The 27,294-nt window shown below is 39.1% G+C and overlaps 1 protein-coding gene across 3 annotated transcripts in view; it reads right to left on the reverse strand.

Annotated features, from left to right (window-relative positions):
* Positions 1–27,294, reverse strand: part of FAM13A (family with sequence similarity 13 member A) — a 354,436-nt gene that overhangs the window by 318,306 nt on the left and 8,836 nt on the right. The window contains exon 1 of one of the 3 annotated variants that reach the window (XM_004276998.4): positions 15,303–15,613. The exons of 1 other annotated variant lie outside the window; for it this stretch is intronic. In XM_004276998.4, the coding sequence (XP_004277046.3) occupies positions 15,303–15,329 (27 nt within the window). In that variant the 5' untranslated portion in view covers positions 15,330–15,613. Of the gene's footprint in view, positions 1–15,302; positions 15,614–27,294 lie in introns of those variants that run through there. One more of the 3 variants, XM_033400352.2, reaches the window with a different exon arrangement.

Below are 27,294 nucleotides of genomic sequence, written 5' to 3' on the forward strand. Positions count from 1 at the left end.
ACTTTCTATAACTCAATTTTTCCAAATCTAGCTCATTAATTTTAAAAGCCCAAAGAATTTTCTGGATTTCTTATTAGTTATCCTTAATAGTTATGCTTTAGAGCATATATTATCAGTGTGTATTGTAGATCCAAACAATGTTTCTTAACCTGAAATCCAAGGATCATGAGTCCTTAAAACTACATGAAACGTACCACAATGTTCATTGCAGCTCTATTTACAATAGCCAGGATGTGGAAGCAACCTAAGTGTCCACTGACAGATGAATGGATAAAGAAGATGATGCACATATATACAATGGAATATTACTCAGCCATAAAAAGAAACGAAATTGAGCTATTTGTAATGAGGTGGATAGACCTAGAGTCAGAGTGAAGTAAGAAAGAGAAAGATAAATACTGTATGCTAACACATATATATGGAACCTAAAAAAAAAAAAAAAAAGGTTCTGAAGAACCTAGGGGCAGGACAGGAATAAAGATGCAGATGTAGAGAATGGATTTGAGGACACGGGGAGGGGGGAAGGGTAAGCTGGGACGAAGTGAGAGAGTGGCATGGACATATATACACTACCAAATGTAAAATAGATAGCTAGTGGGAAGCAGCCGCATAGCACAGGGAGATCAGCTCGGTGCTTTGTGACCACCTAGAGGGGTGGATAGGGAGGGTGGGAGGGAGACGCAAGAGGGAAGAGATATGGGGATATATGTATAGCTGATTCACTCTGAGAAAACATATTCTCAGAGGTCTATGATCTGAAAAGTTAAGATCTAAGGATCTTTAGACATGCATAGAAAAGTTAGGTTTAATTAAGATGTAAAAGCAGAACTGATTTCTCTATCCAAATAAACATATACTTAAAATATCTCGGATCACTGACTATCTCACAAATAAGTTCAACTGATTTCCACCACTTAGATTAGAAAACATTTATTAAAGAGTCCTTATGTTACCTGGTATTACTGAAATGTTAAAGAAAGTATTAAAAACAAATCCAATAAAAATCTTGTGAATCTTATCACCTTTCTTTTTGAAACCATACAGATTAAGAAGATGAAAGTAAATCAACAGAAGACAGAAAAGCTATGAACTCCAATTTGTGTATTATGGCTGCTAAAGGTAAAGACGGGGCAGGACACTTACGGCAGACGTCACACCAGCACTATGAGGGGTCTGGAGAGAGTCACTAGGGACCCAGCAGTGGATGTTCTTTAAAATCTCCTACAAATATTTATTATTTTAAAGATAGAGCACACTTTTGTTTGTTTGTTTTTTGCTGTACGCGGGCCTCTCACTGTTGTGGCCTCTCCCATTGCGGAGCACAGGCTCCGGACGTGCAGGCTCAGCGGCCACAGCTCACGGACCCAGCCGCTCCGCGGCATGTGGGATCCTCCCGGACCGGGGCACAAACCCGTGTCCCCTGCATCGGCAGGCGGACTCTCAACCACTGCGCCACCAGGGAAGCCCGAGATAGAGCACACTTTGGCAAGGAGCTGAACAGGGCTCAACTGCTTAGAGGAAGAAGAGAAAGAAGGTACAAAAAGTACCTACAAGGGACCCCAAGAGGCAGATATCAGGAAGCACCAGAAGAATCCACCACCTAATAGTGAGTTTATGACCTGGGAGGGCAAGTTTTTGAAGAAAAGGCAGTAGAGCGTTCCTGACCCGGGCGAGCTTCTGAGAGAAGAAGGAGAGATGGGCAAACAGAAGGGCCACACTTAAGAGAACAGTCCTTTGGTAGCAACAGAGCAGGGAGTTCCAGGGCTGTAAAACTTGAAAAGCTACCTTGGCCTCTCATCACTATACCTCACAGGAACGTCTCTTGATACTGATACCACAAAAAGCCATCTCATTGAAATGTGAGTAAGAAAAAAGGAACACAGCCAGCAACTAGACAGAGACAGTATTTCTTTTTAAGTATAAAAGAGCACCACGACTTTCTTGAAATAACTCATTAGAAAAATGCTGCCAGGAAACAAATGAAAACTGTAACTTAGCCTAACAAAAATAACTAAGGAAAGTTAAGAAGGAAGTGATACCAAAAACACATGCCACAATGACAAAGATAAACCATATTTCATTAAAATGAAAAACTTCTGCGCATCAGCAGAGATTATCAACAGAGTGGAAAGACGATGCATAGAACAGGAGAAAGGATTTGCAAGTCATATACCTGACATAGGTTTAAGATCCAGAATATGTTTAAGAACTCCTACAATTCAATAACTACAACAAAACCCATTTCAAAAATGAATAGATGCTTCTCCAAAGAAGATATACGAATGGCTAATAAGCACACAAAAAGATGCTCAATTTCACTAGTCATTAAGGGTATGCAAATCAGAACCACAATTAGATACACTTCACACCCATTAAGATAGTTATTATAAAAAAAATCAGAAAGTGCTGGATAGGATGTGGAAAAACTGGAACCCTTATGCATTGCTGGTGATGATGTAAAATGATACAGCACTTTGGCAAACAGGTGGTTCCTCAAAAAGTTTAAAAATAGAATTACCATATGATCCATCAATTACACTTCTGAGTATGTACCCTAAAATCAGGAACTCAAAGAGGTATCTGTACACCAATGTTCACAGCAGCTTTATTCACAGTAGTCAAAAAGTAGAAACAACCCAGGTGCCCATCAACAGATGAATAAACAAAATGTGGTATATATATATATACAACATAATACTATTCATTCTCATAAAGGAATGAAATTCTCATACCATGAAATAACATAGATAAACCTTGAAAATATTATGCAAAGTAAAATAAGCCAGATACACAAAAAACCCCAAAATTGTATGATTCTATTTATATGAGATACCTAGAATAGGCAAACTCATAGAGACAGAAGGCAGAACAATGGTTCCAGGGGCTGGAGGGAGGGGGGTAATGGGGAGTTATTTTTTAATGGGTACAGAGTTGGAGATGAGGAAAAAGTTCTGGAAATGGATAATGGTAATGGTCACACAACACTGTGAATGTACGAATGTCACTAAATTGTAAGCCTAAAAATAGTTAAAATGGTAAATTTTATGTTACATATATTTTACCACAACTTTTTAAGAAGTTAATGAATCGATCACAATGATGAACGGATACCACAAAGCAGAAATACAGAAATATAGGGGAGAGATAACCAGTCAAAAGGAGACAGTGAAATGGAGACCGGCAGAAATCAGCAATGGAAGGAGAGGAAAAGACAGAACATTTTCAGAAGTGAAGCCTCAATTCTGATGAGTACAAGGGAGAACAGAAACCACGGACAGCCCAGTAAGGGACATGGAAGACATAAATGAGAAAGTAGACACAATCAAACATTTTTCAAAATCACAAGGAGGTGATAGCTACAGAAAGCAGTTAAGTGAGCTCCAATATATGTGTTATTGAAGTCCCCAAAGAAGAAAACCAAATAATATCTTGGAGTAGAATATTCAGTGAAGTAGAATATGTAAAGATGTAATTCACAAAAACTTTCTTTAAATAGAAGCCTTGAATCTACAAATTGAAATGGCACAACATACCCAGAACAGTCTACACAAAGATACATTCTAAGGAAATTATTAGGCTACCAATAAAGAAATAATCCTTTGGGCAGCCAGGCAAAAAGTATGTCATAATGAGGAAAGAAAACATGAGTGGCCTCAAATTTACTGACTGCAGTGTTTAACATAGGAAGACAATGGAATAAGGCTCACAAGATAGTTAAGAACACATGAGCCGAATCTAATAACCAATCAAACTGTCCTCCAACTGTAAAAGCTACAGCTTGAATAATAGGCTAAGAGAATACTGTACGCATGAACTTCCTTGAGAAAACTACCAGCGCACAAATTTTAACCAATTAATAGATGACTGAGGAGACTCTGATGAAAGGACTGGCAAAGAAATTTTAAAAGGAAATTCAAATTTTTAATTTAAGAAAATTAAGTAAAAATAAAATAAAGTAAAAATTTTAAAGTATAACCATGTTATGCGAGGATGGAATGAAGAACCTGGAACAATTACACTCAAAAGAGAAGACTCGGGTTAAAACACTTCCAGATTTTAGAAAAGCTGCCATGTGATTCAGAGGACAAAACCAGAAAGTGAATGGTATTTATCTGGAGACAGATTTTAAGACGTATAAAGAAATAATGGTCACTTCTAAAGATGGAATAGATTTTCTCAGAAGGTGGTGAAGTTCCTAGTAATCAAAGATAGGCAAAAACAATAATGTGATACCACTTGTCATCCCTTCTACTCATGGAAATTTTCCTTAAAAGAAAATGTTGGTAAGAAGAAAAAAGGTGGAATGTAAAGTGGTTTATATCTGGAGGGCAATTTGGCAACGTCCAAGAAACGCTGTACTCATCCTCTCTCTAGGCCGTCCTGCCTCTAGCCAGGTCTCCAAACAGGGGAGAAGGGGAGGTAACAGTGTGCATGACTTGTGTCTTATGCAAATGGGAACTCAAGATAGTCACAATATACTGTTAATTGGGAAAAAAAAGAAGGCTATGAAATTAAGGTCAAGTATAATCTCTTTTTATAACTTTATATGCTCATAGAAAGAACTATAGAATATAAGCAAATATATATAGTACATGTTTCTGGGTTATGGAATCTTAGATGATTCTTATTTTCTCCTCTTATTTGTATTTCATAATTTTATATGTTAGACATATATCACTATTATACCAAGAAAAATTAAAAGGTTATTATAAAAAGCTACATTCTCTATATAAAAGAACTCAGGACCTACTGCTGACTTCCAGTGACGGTAGAATAAAAGGTCTGCAAATCCTCTTCTCAAAAAACAACACAGAGACTGGACAAAATTGTCAAAATGACCGTTTCAGAGCTTTGGAAACTGACTGAAGGCAAAAAACACTGAGAAACACTTATTGATGAAAAACTCATGAAGTTTAGTTGAGAATCGTGTGAGCTTGTGACACGCTGCCTGGGCCTGCTTCCAATCCCTCCGCCCTCCAGGCTGGGCTGGTAGAGCCCTGAAAACCAGCAGCTTGGGTTTGGGCTGAACTGATTTAGAAGACAGGACAAAACCCCACACCCAGCGGTTCATGTATCTGAAAATGAACTTACATCCAGAATATATATAAAAAAAAAAAACCCTACAACTCAATAAGAACAAACAACTCAATATAGAAATGGGCAAAAGATATGAACATTTTAACCAAAGATGATATACAAATGGATAATATGCACATGAAAATAAGCCCAACATCATTAGTCTTTCAGAAACTGAGATAGCACTACAAATTCACTAGATGGGCTACAGTAAAAAAAAAAAAAAAAAAAAAAAATGGTCTGACAAGACCATCGGCTGGCAAGGATATGGAGAACCTGGAACTCTCATACATCCATGATGGGGATGTAAAGTGGTGCAATCATTTTGGACAACAGTTTGGCAGTTTTTAAAAATGTTAAACATAAATTTACCCTATGATCCAGCAATTCCACTCCTAGGTACCTACCTAAGAGAAATGAAGATACAAGTTCACACAGAGACTTGGATATGAATGTTCATAGCAGCATTATTCACAATAGTCAAAATTGAAAACCAACCAAATGTCCATCAACTAGTGAATGGATAAAATGTGATACAGCATATAAAAGAATGGTATTCTATTATAATAAAAAGCAATGAAAATTGATACATATTTTTGATGAACCTCAAAAATATTATGCTAGTAAAGAAGCCAGTCGCCACAGAACATATATTGTATGAGTCCATTTATAGCAAAAGTCCAAAAAAAGGCAAATGTATAGAAATATAAAGTAAATTTGTGGTTGTCTATGGTTGGGGGTGGTGGTGCAAGTGGGAACTAACTGTAAATGGGCACAAGGGATCTTACTGAAGTGACAGAATGTTCTAGAACTACACTGTAGTGCTGTTTGCGCAACTGGTAAATTTACTAAAAATTATATTGTACATTTTCAATGCGTATTTTATGGTATGTAAATTACATCTCAAAGACCGGTTTAAAAAAACAGAAAGTCAACTAGTGCTTGGTAATTTCCTGCCAGACCGTCAGTAGAAAGAATACACTGAATAATAATTTGCTTTTAGAAACATTCCACATTCTTCATTATAACTGCACACTTTGTCCACCTTCAATAACTCTAGATGAAATAGGTAAATTCTGGGGTGGCTCCCTATTAAGTGACTGCTGCTATACCAATGTATAAAAACCTGAAAGCACAGAAATGTCCGTGTGCTTAGAATCCCTTGGTTATTTTGGGAAAAGGGGTACAAGCTCTTAAAGCCACTAGTGTTGAACCTTCTGTTCATCATTGCCGGCAGTCTTATAGAGTCAAGGAGGATTTAAATGGAAGAGAGGCTGTCATCAAATTTGAAAAATACTCCTGGAAAGACCATTGGTTCTCAACAAGTTTAGCAAAATGTGAAGTCAGAAACAGAAGGACGTTTTTTTAAAAAGAAAGACTCATTTAAGGTCAATGACCTAATACAGTAAGAACTAGAGTGTTAAAACAAAAGATTCTAAAAGGCATAGCTTCAGAAAAGCCAAATGTGCTTAAAACTAATGCTGCATGTAAGTACTTGCAGGCTGACGTGATTTACTTACAGTGTAAACCACAGAAATAAACATTTCTATGAGATGATTTAGTTACATTTTGACTAAAACTAGTTTCTTCAGTATTAAAAGAATGGCTGGAAATTAAGACCAAAAGTAAATTAATTGCTAAGACGATTTTATATCAAAATTCTCTTACTTCCAGCATACCTTTTCTACTCTCTACACTTTTCCCAGAATGAACACTATTTGACTGAGTTCCACCGTATAATTTTAAGTGACATACATTTTTCATACAGTGAAATGGAGTAAAAATTTAGCAAGCCTGTAGTAATACTCTCTAATTCCTTCATTTAGAAAATCTGTTTTTACAGCTAATGAGACTAATTCAAACGTTAGTTACCCTCACCCCATCCCTAGGGACCTAGTTTTGTATTCTTAAAATCATGGAATCTTGCCTTCAGCTTAGGCTAATCATCCCATCGTTCTTACAAAGGAGGCCCTCATGAAGGGAGGATGGGGGGAGGGGAGTGTTTATGCTAAACTCCCAACAGCCTAACAAATGAAAACGTATAATTGGCTGAGAACTACAAATTCTGGGATATACACAATGGCTCACAGAATCCTTGAACACTTCTAGGGTATCTCACCTCATTAACTCTAATTCCATCGTGGAACGGCTATGACTAGTCGACCCATGACCACTCAGCTTTCCTTTTCTTACTTTTAGTGATGGGGCACTGACTACCTCATAAGGCAACCAGCTCAATTTTTAGACAATCTTCAGATGCTTCTTTCTACTGGTTTGACACTGCATCATTACCTTCTACCCAGCTCTAGGTCTGCTTTATGAAATTTACAGGGAAAGTACACTTCCTTTCACATATTAGACAATTTCTCAAGTAATTCATATATTTCAATATATATCTGTAAGAGTACTGTACACATTCAAATTTAATAATCATTGCCTTTATGATTATAAACCAATCTGTTTCTTCCAGACAGAGCTACCATTCCCTACTCTCTGAGCAGCTTTTATTTTTAATAATTTAAATGTAATAAAAGTAACACATGCACTTGATCAAAACCCAAACAACATACAGGAGTTTAACCCGAAAAGTCTTCTTATCCCAGCTCCAACAGTTCTTATATTTTCTTGCAGAAATTCTGTATGCATCATTAAGCATATATATGCATACTCTTCTGAAAAAGGCAAATGTAACTATTTGTATACTTACACTTGCTTTTGCTACTTAATCTATTTCGGAGGTCTTTCCATAGTAGCACATATACCTGTTAATATTACATTATAAAGACACTATAATCGACTTAACCAATCTTATTTACTAATGTTTAGGTTATTTATAGTCCTTGATATTACAAATATTTCCGCAATAAGCATTCTTGCAAACATTTCTACGTTAATTGTACACACACCTGTAAGGTAAGTTCCTAGAGGTGAGATTGCTAGATCAACAGGTTTATAAATCGTACTTTTTTTCCGCTAATTCCAAGAGTTAAATGAGTAGTCTCGACACTAGACTTATATATGAAAGCAAAATAAATTTTCATTTTACTTGTTACTATATAAATTATAAATTTGGATACATATTACCACGTTGCCCTACAAAAACGCTTCGTGGGTTACAGCTTGAGTGATAGCACGTGAGAGTGCCTGTTTCCCATTCTACCATCCCCGAGCATGAAAAAATTTTAAATTTTGCCAAAATTTAACTGTGGATGAGATTGAGCAATTTTGTGTATTAGCACTTACGTTTCTTATTTGTGCGTGAACCTTCTATTCATAAGCTTTGCCTAATTTTAATTGGGTAGTTTTTCTTACTGATTTATAGGAATTTTTTTGTATATTAAAAAAAATTAATCTTGTTTAGTCATGTGTGTTGTAAATATCTGTCCTAGTTTTCTTTTGGCATTTTAATTTGTTTATGATACTTGTGGTTGTGCAGACATTTTGGTTGTCAGAAAACTTTACCCATCCTTTTCTTTAGGGCCTGCGGCTTGGGTCTCCTTTGAAACACATTCCTCGATCCAAAATTAATTTTTAAATTCACACATGTTCTTCTAGTATTTTTATGATTTTACTTTGATATTTATATCTTTGATCCATCTCTAGTTTTAAAGAGTTAGGAAGAAATCCAGCAATTATTTTCCTTCAAGTAGCTAGCCATTATTAAACTGTTTTAATTCCTGTCATTTTACTATCTGATATGCTAAATTCTCCAAACTTAGTCTTAAAGGAGTAGCTATAATAATTTAGAGCTGTCATAAAATAATATCATATAGATTATTTTCCCATAAACCACTCATTTTGGATAAATTTTTTAAAATCTCCAAACTTCCTGTTATTTATATAATTATATAACATATAAACTTAATTACGCTATGGCTTGCTGCAGTATCTCTTCATAAACCATTGCTAATTCGTGGTTACAGAGAACAGCTCAAATATGCTCTCTTACGGTCTCTGTTTCACAAACTACTGGACGCCAAGCTTCTTCTATGTCTTTGAAATTTAGTTTCCCTAAGTCAGCGTTAAGATATGGATCAGAATTAATCTAACTTATCATTTTAGCATGGTCTTCCCTACTCAGTTGCCTCATTCTTTCACTTTATATGCTACTTCATGCTGGTTTGCACTTTCCAGCACTGTCACTAAAACTTCCTCAAAATCTGTACAGGAATTAAAATTAAATCCATCCACACAACCAACCATGCTTCAAAAAAAATGAACCGTAGAATAAGTAACCTAGATACAAGTGACTTTACCCCCAACTCAGCTTCTAAACACTCATCTATTCCTGTGTTACGGACGATTTGTTTGATGTTTGAATTCTCTATGGCAAAGATGAAAATTCTTCTTGCAACACAATTCAAATGTGAAGAAGATAGACATGCCTTTGACTATTAATCTAGTCTTCTCATATCTCATCATTGGTTTACTGTAAAAGAAAGCAAGGCAAAATGAAATGTTTAATCCTGTTTAAAATTTGGTCTAAATCTAATAATATAAACATTCCATTCAGATTATAGAGTTCCTTTTTTTATTTAAAACAGATATAGTATTAAGGAAACCACCTTAAGGCAAGTAGCGAGCCATATGACAAAGGTAGTGTTTTATGATGCTTTATAATTTACAACGTATTTTCACATTAGTGTTTGATTTGATTCTCACAACAATCTCAAACAATTTAGGCTGCTATTGTCCCCATTTGATAGATGAGGAAGTGAGAGGTTAAACATCTTGCCCCAGGTCACAGAGCCAGGAACTGGCTGACCCAAGACTCAAAGCCTTGCCTCCTGCCTTCAAATCCTGCCTCATTCTAATGCATGACAAGCTTCCCCAAACCACAGAACAGTAAGCCACTGCGTGATGCGGTATATCGGTTAAGATGTTTTGGACCGCAAGTAATTGAAATTTCAGCTCAAACTAGCTAAAATAATAAAGGACATTTATTAACACATTATAATAATACAAAGGAGTTCAGGGGAATGAAAGACTAAGTTGGTAGATGCAATGGCTCGTCAATGTCACCACTACTTTGCCATTTATTGATCAATTAACTGAAGGCAGATCTTTAGGCTGCCTTCCCTCTCCATCCATAGATTAGATGCCTGCCAGCAGCATCTGGGGTATTTAATTCCTTGCTTACATTCAGTAGGGGAGTGGGAGACAGACTGCTACCGTAATCATGGAACATATGTCCTTCTCTTTGTGTGATTTGAGCAAGTTAGGTTATGGCCAGAGACAGTGTTTGTTTACACATTTCCCCACTACCTTGGCATTTAGGTGGGAACATGTGACTAGTTCAAAGCAATGAACCATGAGAAGAGAAATGAGTCACTTCCAGAATGAGGCAGATAATAGCATGTGTGCCTCCTCCATTTCTTTCTTTCCCTGATGTAACCGACGGAATACACGGTAATATGTTAAACTAGCAAATAGATCACAGAATGGAGGAAGCCTGGATACCACAGCCACCAGATGGAAGAGAGATTCTGATAACCTGCATCAGACTCTGAGTAATCTACAAATTAATTTTTGTCTCCTTGAGCTACTGAGATTTCAGGATCTGTCTGTTGGGACATCCAGCGTTAATTACCTTGATCCATGCAGATTACACGCCCACCTGAGGGAAAGCTATGCACTGACCAGACTAAACATCATCTGAGATGGAATGGGCGTGCAGAGTCTTTTGACTATATGCAATTTTATAGTAATAATTCCTGTGCTATTCGGTTGGAAACTCAAATGATTAAAAGTACAAAATATTTATAATTATCCTGCTAGTTTTTGCTAAATGGAAAATTGTGCCATTTTCACGAAAAGCACCATCAAAAAGATAGAATGCCTTTGCAGACATACCTTTAGATTCTTGAAGGTCTTCAAAAATCCTTTTAAAAATAAAATACAAGCAGGTGACACTGCAAAACCTAGGGAATGACTGAGCTGTTCTGTGCAAACATTTATTGAACAACTACTATTGCCTAGCCCTGAGCAAGAAGCAAGTAATGTGAATAAGATATGACCCCTCTGTCAAAACTATAGGCTACTAGAAGGCAGACAGACAAATTACGGCAAGAAGTTGAACAGATGGCCAAATACTCCCTAAAATCTACTATCAAGACACCACACTGCTCAATAACGTATAAGATCAGAGTGTAGTAACTAACATAACCAGGATTTAAGCTCAGGTACTCCAAGCTCCAAACAAGGCCCATGTTTCTCTAAAACCCCAATAAAATACGGATTTAAAAAAATTAAGAAATTCATCATGACATTTAAGAAACCTAAATATAGCCTTTGTGGGAGGAAGCTGGTACCAAAAATCTAGAAACTACAAAAAGGATAATTGCGATGGCCTTGAAACTTGACCTTACATGTTGTTTGTTGTATTAAAGAAAGTTTGGTTCAGTTAAATTGATAACAAGAGAAACAATAAGGAGAACAGATACAACGAAGTATTGACAACATGTAAGGATATAGGACAGCTTGGTAGATATATTCAACATAGATAATTAAGAAGAGATGAACGAGGGCTTCCCTGGTGGCGCAGTGGTTGAGAGTCCGCCTGCCGATGCAGGGGACACGGGTTCGTGCCCCGGTCCGGGAAGATCCCACACGCCGCGGAGCAGCTGGGCCCGTGAGCCATGGCCGCTGACCCTGCACGTCCGGAGCCTGTGCTCCGCAACAGGAGAGGCCACAGCAGTGAGATGCATGTGTACCGTTTAAAAAAAAAAAAAAAAAAAAAAAGAAGAGATGAACGATAATTAAGAAGAGATGGAAGAACCAAGTTAAGCACCCAACGTTTATGAAACACCAAATATTCATGTCTTTAGTGGGTCGCCCATTGATTGTACCCATTCTGGCCCCATGTGCTCTCTGCCTGAGATATACACATAAAAATCCATAGCTGGTCAGCAGTGTCTTAGCAAGCTACAATTATACCTAGGCACACTTGCCCCTGATGATAGAGCAAGCTGTGTTGGCTCCAGATGCACTCCATCAGCTGAGCCAGCTCACGCTCAATACTGGTCTTCAGAAATGCGCCACAGGGCTTTCCTGGTGGCGCAGTGGTTGAGAATCCGCTTGCCAATGCAGGGGACACAGGTTCGAGCCCTGGTCTGGGAAGATCCCACATGCTGCGGAGCAACTGGGCCCGTGAGCCACAACTACTGAGCCTGCGCGTCTGGAGCCTGTGCTCCACAACAAGAGAGGCCGCGATAGTGAGAGGCCCGCGCACCGCGATAAAGAGTGGCCCCCACTTGCCACAACTAGAGAAAGCCCTCGCACTGAAACGAACACAGCCAAAAATAAATATAAAAAAATAAATTTAAAAAAAAAAGCAGGAGAGCACCTCTCTGATTCATTGTGTTTTAAAGAGCTCACCTAATAAGTTCACACCCAAAAAAAAAAAATGAAATGCAGTATGATCAGGGAAGGTTGATGGCAAGAAAGATAGGAAGGATGAATATTACGTAACACAGGATTCAGGGAGTGTGGTCCTTCAGTCCCACTTAAACCCTTCTAAGTAGGTAAACCTACCCCTATTTTTTCCCCCTTGCTTCATGCTATGTTTTAGGCTGATTCAATAAATCTGCGACTAGAGTATCTTGATTTGGTGTGTGAGCCTTTCTGTACTGTGACCTGCCTACACCATGAGATATGTGTAAGGTAGCTGATGGTACCAGAGGGTAAGGCCAGGAGGTGCCCAAGTTAGGGACAAAGGCTACAAAGCCTGGGATACCCCTGGAATTGTTGCCAGCACCAGCAAGAGTTGGGGCTAAGTCAGGACAGGGGGCCCGCTGGGTCCCGACAATACCAGGAGAACTGATCCACAAATTTACCAGTCACAGACTTGCTACCTGAACTCACTCACACAGCAGGACGTTCAGAGTATGCTATAAGAACATACACATAAGCGCTCTAGGCTCCCCTTCCTTCGTCCACCAGAATATGCAAACGCCCCATTCTCAGCCCACCTCTCCTCAAAATGACCACACACCACCTTGGACAGAACAGCTGGAGGGGCAGGGAATCGGAAAGACTCAGGATTCACCTGAGAAAGCTTGAGTCATCCACGAGAAGAGACTAAGATAACATCGGTTGGCAAGTTTAAGTTTTCTGTTCTGCCTGGGGGTGATGTACTGAGGAAAAATAGGTATGTTACAGTAAAGAACCTACCTCTTCTTTGTAACGTAAGTAAATTTGTGAGTCCACTGCAGTTGTACTCACAGCACTAGCAATTTGGGAAAGAGAAAAAAACAAAAGGAATGAGGAAGAGAAAGTTGGTTAGTCAATGGAAGTAGGAAATGAAAATCTTTAAACCTGTCTGTCCCACTTCAAGAATCCATAAACACACACAGCCATACACACACTCTAAAAATACCTGGTACTCGATTATTTTGTCTGGAGAATGACTATCTTCAGTAGCAGGATACTCAGCAAGTACTACCTCTATGTCTAAGTAGAAAAGTCCCAAACTCAAAAAAGCATAGGAGCCCCTATGCATTCATTTATGTGTGAATTAGTTCTCACTTTTCTGCCACAAACATAAAGTGTTTTGTTCTTCAATAGCTCTTTTTCCAGAAATACTATGCTACGCTTCCTAAAAATGTGTTTCCTCCTATAGTAAAACTGGGACACAGCACAATCAAAGGCCAAGCTGGAGTCGAAGGGTAAGAATGATTCAGAAGTACTCATCCATTGGAGTGAATGATCTCTTAAATGGTATGATTTTTATGTCAACATTAAATGAAATTCTGTATGTGCTTTGGATATAACTTAAGGAAAAAGATGGAATTTCATACATGGGCTAGTCTGCTTTTTAGTCAAGGTAGTGATCAATATATGCAGGCCAAGGGCAAGTAGTAGAGATCCAATCAATCAGATGTCTGCAAATCTCAGGACAAGTAGATCAATCTTTACACATTTCCAGCTCTAAAGTATTTCTTTTATAAAGCTGAAAGAATGCACACCTGTGTCTGCAGTAAAATTAAAAACCCAGTATTTCCACATAGAAAAGTCAGATTTTGAAGGAAGCTCTTTGGAGTGATAAAAAGATCACCAACTGCACACCTGGATGCTACGAGCACCCAAGCATCGGGGCTGAACAGAAAAGAGACGAGAGTCGGGAAGACTTGCACACAAGATGCTGAGATGTTCTGAGCTGAAAATGAGGGAGTCACCCTGCAGTTTTACTAAGATTCAACCTGTGGGGCTAATGCGCCATCTGGTGGCCATTCAGGGCCTATGTGTCAAAAATTACCCAGATATTTCTAGATATTTTAGGATGCCATCATAGCTACAACAAAATACAGCTCATTCTGAAACTTAATAAATAGGATCTGATCTAAATGTGATGAAACACTAGGGAGCAGTTAATAATACAGAATAAGATATTTCTCATTTAGTACCTCCAGGGACAAAAAAAAAAATGCCCCTTGGAATACAATACCAACTTGAGATTTCTTTATGCATTTTCTGTATATTGAGATAAAAAATTTAATTACACTATCCTGTAAGTTATACAATTGAAGATATATTCGGTTATTGCAAAAGATTACATGTAAGCACCAACAGAACTGCTTTTGAAATTCATGAATTTCAGCCCTAGAAATATAATTTCCCCATGGATTTTACATCGGTGTTATTTATTGCTGCCACTGCATTATAACCAGAAGTTTCCAGAAGGATTCACATTCATTTATCCACTTAGCTCTTTCACCATTACTTTTAGCAACCACGCTGAAATAAAAATTCTAGAAATTACTAAATGAAAACAAGAATATGAAATAGAAAAATGCTATATATATTCTCGGAAGCAAATAAATTAATGGTTATTTTAGTTCTTTTAATTTGTTCTCAATCTAGGCACAAGGTATTTCCAACAACTACAATTTAGCTTATATTTAACTCTTTCAGAACAAGAGAGTCTAAAACGCTCAAGAGTGATCTACAGGATATCAAGTTCACTTAACTGAATCAACTCGGCACGCATCTTCCTTCACCTTTTTTTGGAAAAGGAAAGTGGACAAAAATACGGAATGCCACCCCAAATACTGCTTAATGTCCATTTGAATAGATAGGAATTTAAGTTAGCACATCTCCCGCCACCTCCCAAGAAGGAAAAACAGAGTCACACAAACATCTCCTCAGAAGTCCGGGGGGCGGGGGGGGGCAGAGGCCTCTCCTGGGCCCTGGCAGTGTCCACGGAGACAGAGGCGGCCTGTACTCACACAGATGGTGAGAGCTCCAGCTCCCATCTCGCAGGAAGTACCCAGTAGATCTGATGAAGACTGGAGGAAAACATCAAAATGACAGCAAAACGCTAGAATTCCATTCGGTCGATATGCTCCGATGTGAAACCCAGCTCCAGATCCAGAGGCCCCACGGTGAGCGGAGAGCGGCTCCCAACATTTTCGGAAGTGTGGTTTTGCTTCTGATTTGGCTAAACCCACATGGCTGGGAGGGCTGCCTGGAGTTGAAACCTGATCCAGAGCGTCTAGGACTGGCAAGCAGACCGAGTCATGTGACCTGGGTCTTAAGTCGCTGACATCTTTTCCTTAAACCTGACTTGTCAGAGGCCACACACAGGCTTCTTCAGTTCAGAAAATGCCTATCACCTGGTGGTGCTCGTTAACAGGACTTAACTAAGTGCACAAAGCGAAAACATACCTGCTTCCCGTGGCTCCTCATCTCCAAGAAAAATGCACGTACTTACACCCAGGTTTAAGTCTGCAGGCATCTCTCCCACTTTTCTGAGGCAGTTTTCACTTCTATTGCCCCCCTAAAAATCAGTTACATTCTACCAGGATTTTCTTCCTTCCGCCTTTATTCTATCAGCACTGTTCTCAATGAAATGCTCTATTTTGTGTAGCTGTTACTGAACGCTTCTAATTATTTTCAAATTATCTTACATACACTGGTGATAAACATAAAACATGTTTCTAGACAGCCACAATTCTACGTGTGTGATTTACTGTCTGGAAAATTAGCCTCCAGCTGACCTTTCCAGAATTTTCTACTCCATATGCTGTGTCATCAGAAAATCTGATTTAACGATTTCCAAACATTTAAACGGAGAGCTAAAATATCCATGTCATTCAAGGCAGAAGGAAACTATCCTATTTTTTTAATACCACTTTTTCTGTCAAATCTTCTTCACTGGCACATTTAAGAGAATGCTGACGAATATTACGTGGGAAGTTTCACCTGACCCAACTTTAAAAGACTTAAATTGTCCCCAATCACAAAACATATTAATAATGTTATATCTTAAGGGGACGAGGTGGGAGGAAAAGGGAAAAACGAACTCATCTCCCATTTCAATACTTTTCTTCAAATCTAGTATTCTTTGCGCAACGATAGCCAACCAATGCTACCTGCAGCAGACCCAAGAGAGCAGATCGTATTAAGCCACAGAACGTGACAGCGTACGTTTTATGTCTATACGTGCACACGTAACCCTGCACAGACTCTACTTCCAAGAGACAGAATAACACAATCCCAAGGCCATACAAGGGAATGGACATGGGATAATGGACAGAATCTTCTCTATTGCGAAAAGGAAACTTTTTCTACTTCCACCTTAATCTAGATTTGTATCACTTCTGCTTCTCGTTCACCCATGAGAAAACTAGGCTGATTACGAAAGAAAATCATAAAATAAAACTGTTTCTCATACTTAAATTTGTCTTTTTCTGATTATATAAATATTGCTGGTCCATGGTGAAAAATAAAAAGATTAGGTCACCTCGAGGCCCATCATGCAACATCACCCAATCAATATGTATTAACTACGCTGGGCCAGGTCCTATGCTACACACCTTACTGACAATGTATGTACCTTCATTCCCGGATCATCCAATGGGGAGAGGGAGGAATAAGTAAATAAACTTTTTTCATTAGTAAGTGTCGAGACGCTAATAAAGAAGCCAAGATGTGGTAAAAGAATACCAGAGGTCACCCAGAAACATTTAACAGATCTACTTCCAGGATCTTTTCTATGCTTTTTAAAAACCATAATTTAAATCTAATTTCTGATCATTTTAAATCCTAATGTTTTTCACTTAACATTGCATCAGAGGCCGGATCCCACATTCTCAGCATCATAAACAATTTTAATCATGTGCAGTACTACATTCTGTATACATAACCATTGAGTCATTCTCCCATTTTTAGACATTTACACGGTTTCTGATTTTATGTATGTATGATTTTAAGTAATGCTCTGTCCTCATTCTAATTTTCTTTCCTAGTAAAGACTCCTGAAAGTGAAAGTTCTGGATCACAGAATATGAACCTGTGCGAAGGCTCCTGACATACACTGGCTTCGGCGGTTTCTATTCTACAACCCACCCGACCCAAGTCTGAATATTTTGTAAAACATTTCCTAAGGTAATTAGTGAAAACGATTTCTCATCTTAAAACTTACACCTCTTTTTTTATCATAACATTAAAGAGATGAAAATCCTTATTAGTCATTGGTATTTTCTGTTCTGTGAACTGTCTTTGATCCATTTTCTTTGTCCATTTACCAACTGCGGTCCTATCAGTTGCAGTCTCTTTTATAGGGTCATTGTAAAGATCAAATGATATAATCCATAAAAGGCATTTATTGTTATTACCATTTGCCAGGTGCTATGCTAACAACTTTCGATGCTTATCACATGGTTTGACCATACATCTACCTGGTATTATTCAAAATATAATAAAAGATGAGGATCTAACTTGATGCTTTATTTTCATAAAACTACTGTGGCCCAGACTGTTAACACTCTCCAGTATGGAATCTCTTTCTGATAACATTAGAGCTCTTTCTCCCCCTTAGTTGGCTGAGCCCACAGTTATCGAGCTGGAGACTACATTTCCCAACCTTTCACACAGGCAGACAGGGCCATGTGACCAGATTTGCATTACAGAATGTGTACCAATAATATATGTGCAATAGTATTCTGTGTCATGTGCTTAATAGGAAATCCCTTGCTCCACATTTACTCTCCTTGCCCTTCATCACAAGCTGGAATGAGGATGCACCGGAAACCTAGCTTCAACCATGCAGAAGAGGGACAATGTCCCAGAGGATGATGGAGTAACTAGATGGAAGGAACCTAGACCTCTGAATGACCTTGAGGAGTACAGCGTCCTACAAGCCTAGACCAAGGAAACTTTTATGTGGCGATGAAATAAATCTCCCAATAAGCTACTATATTTGAAGGGCCTATATGTAAATATATGTTATGTATATAAAACAACTCTGTCTTTAGCCTAACTCATATACTCAACAAAAAGACTCAGCCCCATTTACTGAGCAAATTTTTCATTTCCCACTTGTGACACTATCCATACTATATATTAAATTCACACATACACACACATACACACACATGCACACACCAGGGTATTTTTCAGGCTAAAATATTCTATCTAGTTTTTCTTCCTAGTTTTATATCACTTTCATAATATTTGAACAACTATAACTATAATATTCATTTAAATATCTAACAAAGATAGTTTTTCATTATCCATCTCTTTCAAGACCGTGTTGCTCTTCTGTCTAATCAAGTCCTAACGATGAATTTCAAAAACATTCAGTAATGTCACAAGTTAGAGAACCAAAAAATTATACCTCTTGTTATTGTTTCTAATAGATATATGTTTATCTTATTTCTGATTTGGATATTACTATATAAAGATGACATAAGGAATCTCCGTGACTTTTTATACACCATTATAAAGTAAAATTAGTACTGTACCTAAAATTTTTATCCTTAGTTATTTTTCTGTGATGGCTAGATTTCACGTGCAAAAAAGAAACCCTGAATAGGCCCTTTAACAAAAAGCACCAGAAGACCCTCTTCACTACAAACAAAGTTTGTTTCTCCATGGAATGTATCTATAATTGGAGTCTGAAATATTATATTTTCCTGACCCTCGAATGGATGAAAGTGATAGTAGAGTCCAATTAATTCCAGAAAGGTCTCTGAACTGTCACACATGTACATCCCTGAGTACTGATTTACAAAGAACCTTAAGGCATACAAGCCACAGCCAGGAGATTTGCTTATATGAGCTATTGCTTTTCCCCCAGAAAGGATAATCAAGGAGTTTTAAAAAGCGCTTTTCTGAATAGTCCGCTATGGTGGGCTAATTCGATGACTACTTCCAGAAATGCTGAAATACCACGGCAGGACAAAGGATGTCCTATTTTCAAGAAGATCCCTGGGCACCCTGGAGGAAGGTGCCAAGGTTACTTCACAATGGGTGGTCAAGGTCCCTAAGACACTGTCATTCAAAATCACCCTTTGACCTGGGGAAGCCTGACAAAGGAAGCTAAAAGGACCAGGTTTACCCTCTAGCCTCCAGAAAAGCTAAAAAATGCTTCAAAGCAAAGCCCTCTGATGCCAGCTGGCAGAGCTCTCAAAGGGAAAAAAATCTCTTTAGCTGGGGTAGATATAACAGTTGCCAGGAGAACAGTTGGCAGTACCTTTAGATATAATACTGTTAGCCATGTAGCAGGCACCAGCGAGTATCAGGGCGGGTAGTGGCAGTGGGCGGCAACTATAGAATGAACCACCTGAGGCCCATTAGAAATGGGACAGTGGAGGCTTTTTTTTGGTCCAAACTCAGTCACAGTCTTTACTCCAGCTCCTGCCCTCTCCCAGCTATTTCTCAATGAGAATCCCAACCTGGCCCAGAATCAATGACCTCCAATCAGATAGGATATCAGAAGTCAGCTAGTCAGCAACTATTTCGCATTTATATACTCTCTCTCAGTCAGAAGAGTTCCGATACTTTGGTGTTTGAATCCCTCACGGTAGACGCACCTGAAAGATTCCTTGTGCTAGTCCAGGGTCAGCAAACTAGCCTGTGTGCCGAACGCAGCTACCCTAGATGACGTCTGGTCACACCCATCTGTTTACAGGATGCATATAGCTACTGTGGCAGTACCAGGGAAGAGATGAGTAGCTGCAGCAGACGGAACCCGTGGCCCGAAAGCCTAAAATATTAACCACCTGATCCTTTATAAAGCTTACTGACCCTTGCTCTAGACTATTCAGTAACATTACTGGGCATGAGAGTCCTCATATAACCAGAGAAAGACTAGTCTATGGGCTTTGGCTCCTTAGAAAATAGGAGGAACTAAGTCTTTCTTTGGTTTGTGAATCTGCTTCGTTAAAACAGCCCCATTCTGTGGGGTCAGGCCTATTCTTACCTTCTCCTGAGTATTTTCTGAAAGATTTCCCTGAAAAGGGTCCAGTTTAAATCTGATGATCTCATCTCTGCTCTGAATTCTAGATACCTTCCCATCCCACTTCAGGAAAAAAAAAAAAATGACCACAGTCCTAGGAAAAGATCAATTTCTTTGTAGCCATGGAAACCAACAGCCAAAATAACTAACTTAAACCTGTTCAATCGTCACCTTGCCTCAGTAAACCACCTGGTTTTGCAAGCCAGCCCATAAATGACAACCCATCGCTTCTGGCCAATGAGCAATGCTCTAGTAAACATGTCTCTGAGCGCCAAGCAGTCGATAAGCACCTTATTTGAATAACCGCTCTCCTTCAGATGATGTCAGCACCTCCTGAAAGCCCACCAATCCTAATTCCACACTTCCCGTATGAGACAGCAGTCCGCTCTGCTCAGAAAGCCTTCCTGCCCAGCATAGCTTTCCCTTACCACAATAACCAAAAATTCAGCTGTCTTTTTATTTCAGGTACTGAGTATTGGTCTCATCATTCTTTGATGCAACCCAAAGTTTAGAAACCCCAATTCCATGGGTCATTTTTCCGTTTGGGGTTTTTTTTTTTTTTTTTGCGGTACGCGGGCCTCTCACTGTTGTGGCCTCTCCCGTTGCGGAGCACAGGATCCGGACGCGCAGGCTCAGCGGCCATGGCTCACGGGCCCAGCCGCTCCGCGGCATGTGGGATCTTCCCGGACCGGGGCACGAACCCGCGTGCCCTGCATCGGCAGGCGGACTCTCAACCACTGCGCCGCCACGGAAGCCCTCCGTGGGTCATTTTCAAGCCACAGTGGTTGACCTGCATTTCTACTGCTTCCTCACCAGCTTGCCTGCTGCCCCTCCTTCTAGCCCCCTTTACAGTTTCCATGTTAACGCTCAGCATGCCCCCTGGCTGAGGCTAGACTGCTTGCTAACCTTCCCTCTTCCCCCGGAAGCCAAAGCAGATCCACTACACCACGCCACGGCAGGAGAAAAGCAGGGCCCAGCCCACGATGAACTGGGCAAGAGGGCTGACTTGGGAATCGGAAGCAATGGACATCCATGGTAATCCCCCAGATGGGAAGCAAGAGAGGAGCTACATTTTCTTTTTTTAAAATTGAGGTAAAGTTGATTTACAACATTATATAAGTTTCAGGTGTACAACATAGTGCTTCACGATTTTAAAGATTATACTCCATTTAGAGTTATTAGGAAATACTGGCTATATTCCCTGTGCTGTACAATATATCCTCGTAGCTTATTTATTTTATACTGGATTTTCTTTTGAAAAGTTTTAGTCATTTTCCCGACAAGCTTGCTAAAGCCATAATTAACTTTTTAATTTCACTAGCACTTATACAATGCACAATGTGTACCTATTAATATTCTAGGAATCATGGCTAAGGAGAGGTACGGGAAATGGTGTATCACTTGAACTATGAAGTATATGTAAAAATATTAAGGACATCAGTTGCACATCTTGTGAAGGTATACCGTTTGACCATTTTGTCTCACCTGCAGAGTGATTTGAAAGACCATGTACCTGTACGAGATGGGAATTACTATTGCTAGCAATCAACACAAACACTTGATACCTACTGTTCGTCATTCTGCCAGCTTCACAGTCTACAATTACCCCATGGCCCCTGAAGGCACTTGAGTCTTAATCCCTCAAGTAGAAAATACAATACACTCAACTGTAAAATCAAATTTGAAATGTGTGCCCTTAGTAGTTGAGAAAATTCTAAAATTAGAAGACAGGAAAAGATGGGATGGACAGGAGTGACTGCAGCTAGAGCTGCAAGGAGGCTAGTGTTGAGCTGACTCATACAGAAGTCATTGATTAGGACAACAGAGGAAGGAAAGGGCATCTAACGTGGGTCTGTGTGATGAGCACGGAGACAGATACCAGCGGCAAAAGCAAGGGGTTTTAAAGAGCAAAGAAAGAAACCTAGGCAAGTCAGGAACTATGGTGGGTTCTTAAGGAGAATGAAAAGCTTGAGAAAACTAGTGCCAGATTCATCTGGAAGTCTAAGCAGAAGGTGCTAGGATGGGAAGGAGACTCATTATACACAAATGGACTCTGTCAATAATAATCCAGCTGAGACGAACAGGTCTTGAATGTATGTAGTGAAGGAAAAATCACGTGAATTCTGTAGAAAGAACTCATAAGATGGATAACTGACTTTACATGAGAGGCAAAAGGCGTGCGATACTGGTCAAGGTGAGAGAGGCATGCAAGATGGCTCTGGAGCTGGTTTTCCAGGACACTGGAGCAGTGCCTGATAACTAGGGCACTTTAAACTCCAGTCTGCCTGGAGTAAAGTTTCGATTTATGCTTGTTGACTTACGAATAAGGTCCCCCTTGACTCTTAAAAGTGTTCTGGGAAAGCTAGGGTTAAGCGAGGTACCAGCAAAGGCTATTGCCAGGGTGTCAGAAGGACCCTCTCCACCAGGATCTTAAGAACCCAGAATCACCAAATGTCTGCCTTGCACTGGGAAGATCTTTTCACTCCCCTCTACACTAACTCCAGTGCAAGGTCCCGTGGACCCGTTCATGAGCTGCGGGCCGAGGAGGCCTATGTGGACCACCGCAACCCACTCCCCCTGGGGGTTTTCTGGACCACCACAGTCTTAAGTAGCAATCAAAAATGTCTGTCCACCAAGGGGGGTTTCTTGTCTTCTTCTCCCATGCTGAATTTTCTTCTGTCATCCCCACACACTGAAAACAATAGTGAGGTACTGCCAGCACTGATTCAATCTTCAAACAAATTTGCTGCATAAATCCAGAACCACAAGACACTTGAGGCTTTTTGTCACTCTTCAAAAGTGATTTTGAATTCTTTTTCACCTTTGATTTAAGAGACTGTATTACTTGGGAACTCCCTGGCGGTCCAGTGGTTAGGACTCCGCGCTTTCACTGCCGAGGGCCCGGATTCAATCCCTGGTTGGGGAACCAAGATCTCACAAGTCAAGCGACCCCCCCCCACCTCAAGAAAAAAAAAAAAAAGGAAGAAAGAAACTATTACTTAAGCGATTGTACCTTTGACAACGGAAGCTTTAAAGGCACAAAATTTTTACCTTAGTGTTTTACAAGTAAGTTTGATTTAAATATTAAAAAAATGGTTCTAGAAATCATTGTCCTAGTTGGGACTACGTATTATATGGTAACCCTAATAGAAGAAATTAATTAGTTGGCAAGCAACGTGTTTGAACAGAAAGTTACGGTTGGTTTCAGGTAGACTCTAGAAATCAGTCACGAAGTGGGAGAAAATTTCAGTAGCACGTGTACGTTAGGGTCATTTTCGTAAACATCTCAAAGCCTGCTGCGGCCTCCTCTGGATTCTTTAATCCCTGCCTAGAAAATCATCACAGCCTATTCTCTCTACCTCATAAAAGTTTTTCAAATCAATTTCCTCTCTGTTCCCACAGCCATTTTTAAAATGAAAACATGTTAAATGCAGACCTCATCAGCGTCCCTTTGGTACAACTGCACCCCTTCGTTTCTGAACTAGGTCTGACTGTGTTCCTTTCCTGCTTATTCTCTTTAGGTCTAAGGGCTCCACAGATGAGGCTCGAGGGATCCGTGGTCACCCATTTAATTGTATTTGGATTCTGATGCTCACACTGAAGTGAGCATCCGTTGTAATATTTTTAACCTTTTATGAGAATAAAAACTGTAGGCCTAGATGAAATTCCAAACTCCTTTAACGTGGCTTCAAGGTTTTTCAAAATCAAATTCTGTACTAGCCTTATTTCCATCGTATACCTTAAACTCTAATATCTTGCTCGTGGTAGGCTGGAAAATAACCACCCAAACGTGTCCACATCCGAATGCCCAGAACTTGTGAATATGTAACTTTGCATGGCAAAAGGATTTTGCAGATGCAAATTAAGATGCAAATTGAGATGGGAAGACTGGCCTGCAAAATCTAATCTCAAGGTGGGCCCAATCTAATCACAAGCATCCTTACAAGAAGGCAGGAGGGTCAGAGTTGGAGGAGCTGTGATGATGGAGACAGCAACTGTAGTCAGAGAGATTTGAAGGTTCAGGGCGAATGGCTTGGAGAGAGAGAAGGAAGCCACAGCCAGGGAAGGAAGCTGGCCTCTAGAGGGGCAAGGAGGACCCCGATTTTAACCCAGTGAAACCGATGGCAGACTTCTGACCTCCTGAACGGTAAAATAATAAAATTATGTTGTTTTAAGTCACTCAATTGGTGGTAATTTGTTACAGCAGCAATAGGAAACGAATACATTGTCATTCCAGAAATCAAGTGAGGCTTACATTTTCCTTTTTGTTCATGGTCTTGTATTTGCCAGAAATGTCCTTGTCTCCTCTTCCCACTTAGGGAACTAATACACACACTTCAATGTCCAGCACCAATGTCACTAGCATGCCTGACGGGTTGTCTCTGTGCACACATGTCTGGTTTAAACCACTAGTATAATATTTACACATGGCATTGCTATTGTTTGCAAACCTATCTTTCTAGATTGAGAACTCCTTGAGGGATAGGGCATTATCATATTCAATTTCCTTATAAGCTTCATAACATAGATATTTGCACAAGTAACACATTAAATGTGTGGTGATAAATCTTGGGTTGCTCCTGGAAGTGCTTTGGGACTCATTTAAAAGGAGGACAAGAAATAGAGATTGCACGAGCGTACCAGACAAAGAACTGAAAAGTGTGAGCACGCATATAATTTCGAAGGGATTTGGGAGAAAAAGGTTCAGAGATTTGAAAGAGGAAAAAGAGTCAAGAATAATAAATACAGGATGAGGGAAACAGGTGGTCCAAAGGTAGAAACTTCCAGGGGTAAGATAAATAAGTCCTGGGAATATAACGTACAGCATGGTGACTATAGTTAATAATACTGTTGTATATTGGAAAGCTGCTACGATCTTAAAAGTTCTCACCACAAGAAAAAAAAGTATAACTATGTGAGGTGATGATGTAACTAAACTTACTGTGGTGATCATTTTACAATATTACCTATATCAAATCATCATGTGTATTTTAAACTTACGCAATGTTTATATGCCATTTATATTTTAAGACAACTGGAAAAATAACAAAGATTTATATTTCTGTAAGAAATTAATATAAAATTATATTCTGTAATTATATTGTGCAAGCATATAAAATCTCTAAGACAAAAAAACAAGGAGGAGTGTAGTGCTCATGGGAACATATGTTCGTGGCCATTAATATCCGAGTTCTTCATTTTCAACCTCTATCAGGAAGAGTCCACTGAACTTTTTCAAGTCTTAACTCTGAATAAAGGTTAAGTTAAAATTCTTGAAGCAATTACTTTTGATTTTTTTTTAATAAGAATCCAGTTCGTTAAATTTTATTAAAAAAAATTTTTTAGGGACTTCCCTGGTGGCGCAGTGGTTAAGAATCCGCCTGCCAATGCAGGGGACACGGGTTCAAGCCCTGGTCCAGGGAGATCCCACATACCGCGGAGCAACTAAGCCCATGCGCCACAACTACCAAGCCTGCGCTCTAGAGCCCACGAGCCACAACTACTGAGCCCGTGAGCCACAACTACTGAAGCCCATGCACCTAGAGCCCGTGCTCTGCAACAAGAGAAGCCACCGCAATGAGAAGCCCACACACCGCAGCGAAGAGTAGCCCCCACTCGCAGCAACTAGAGAAAGCCTGAGCGCAGCAACGAAGACCCAACACAGCCAAAAAGAAATGAAAAAAAAAGTTATTTTAAAATATATGACCTGTGGCTGGCACAGTGCCTGACCCATTGAGAGACTGTAATAACATGCTTCATATTCTTTAAAAAAATCCAAAAAGTGAAAAAACAAGTCATGAGCAAATAAAACAAAAATCTTATTTACTGAATAATTCCCAGAACTGGAATTAAAAGTTGTTTTTTACTTGTGATGGTGTATACGAAATAATCACTAACATTTGTTTATTGCCAAAGTGTTTCACAAATGCTCTCATTTAGTTACTGCAACAATTCCACAGTATAGGTATTATTCACGTTTATCAAATGAGAGACTGAGACTCAAGAAAAGGTTCAGATTCGCACAGCCAACAATGGACAACGCTAGGTTTCAAACCCAGGCTTCTCTGAGATCTATGTTCTCACAAATGCATTAAATTACAATCAGTAAATCCCTCTTTTTGTAACACATCTGATTTCCAATTGTGACAAGATCAAGTGTAAAGACATATTATGAACATCATTGCTAACTACAAGATATAAATAGTAAACCAATAACAACTGAGAATTAAAGCAGAAGAGATCTTTTGAAAAATTAATTACTAAGCATTTTTACCTGTATTATATCTCATTCAATCAACATGAAAAAACCTAGAATGTAAATGCCATCATTCCCATTTTATAATGAAAAACTATTTGAAACTCAGAAGTCAATTTACTTGCCCAACCACTGCTGGAAAGATGTACAAACAGAATGAAACTCAAGATGTCATGTATTTATTTAACAATAAAATAATTACTAAGAGAATACCATGTGCCATGTACTATTGCAAACAGTGGATTTTCTATGGATATAACTTGTAATTGTAAAAGCATTAAAATTCATGAGTTATAATATGCTAGACTATCATCGACTGCTTGGGAAGATGGAAGGTGCATTACTACAGGATTCTTGTGTATTCATGCGGCAGCTAACTGTTCAGTAGCAATATCTCACATTACTATAGCTGTAATAGTTTAATGATTATTTACAGATATGCATTTCTATTAAATCCCCATTTTATGTATAACAATGTGTGCTCCCCTTCGCTGGAGTATGGTAAAACACCTAGTGGTCAAGCAATTAACTACTGCAGCCTGAGATAAATCAATTTCATAGTCATGCACATCAAAGAGAGTCTCAAAGTACACAAAAGGGAGAGAATCCTTCAGCTCAAAAGTTAAAAGTTAAAAAATGCAAGGAAGGAAAGGAAGGAGGGAGGGAGGGAGGGAGGGAGGTTGGTTAAAGTCCCAATACTGCATATAAAAGATATGTCAGA

The sequence above is a fragment of the Orcinus orca genome, chromosome 4 (genome assembly GCF_937001465.1).
Source record: "Orcinus orca chromosome 4, mOrcOrc1.1, whole genome shotgun sequence".
NCBI lineage: Eukaryota > Metazoa > Chordata > Mammalia > Artiodactyla > Delphinidae > Orcinus > Orcinus orca.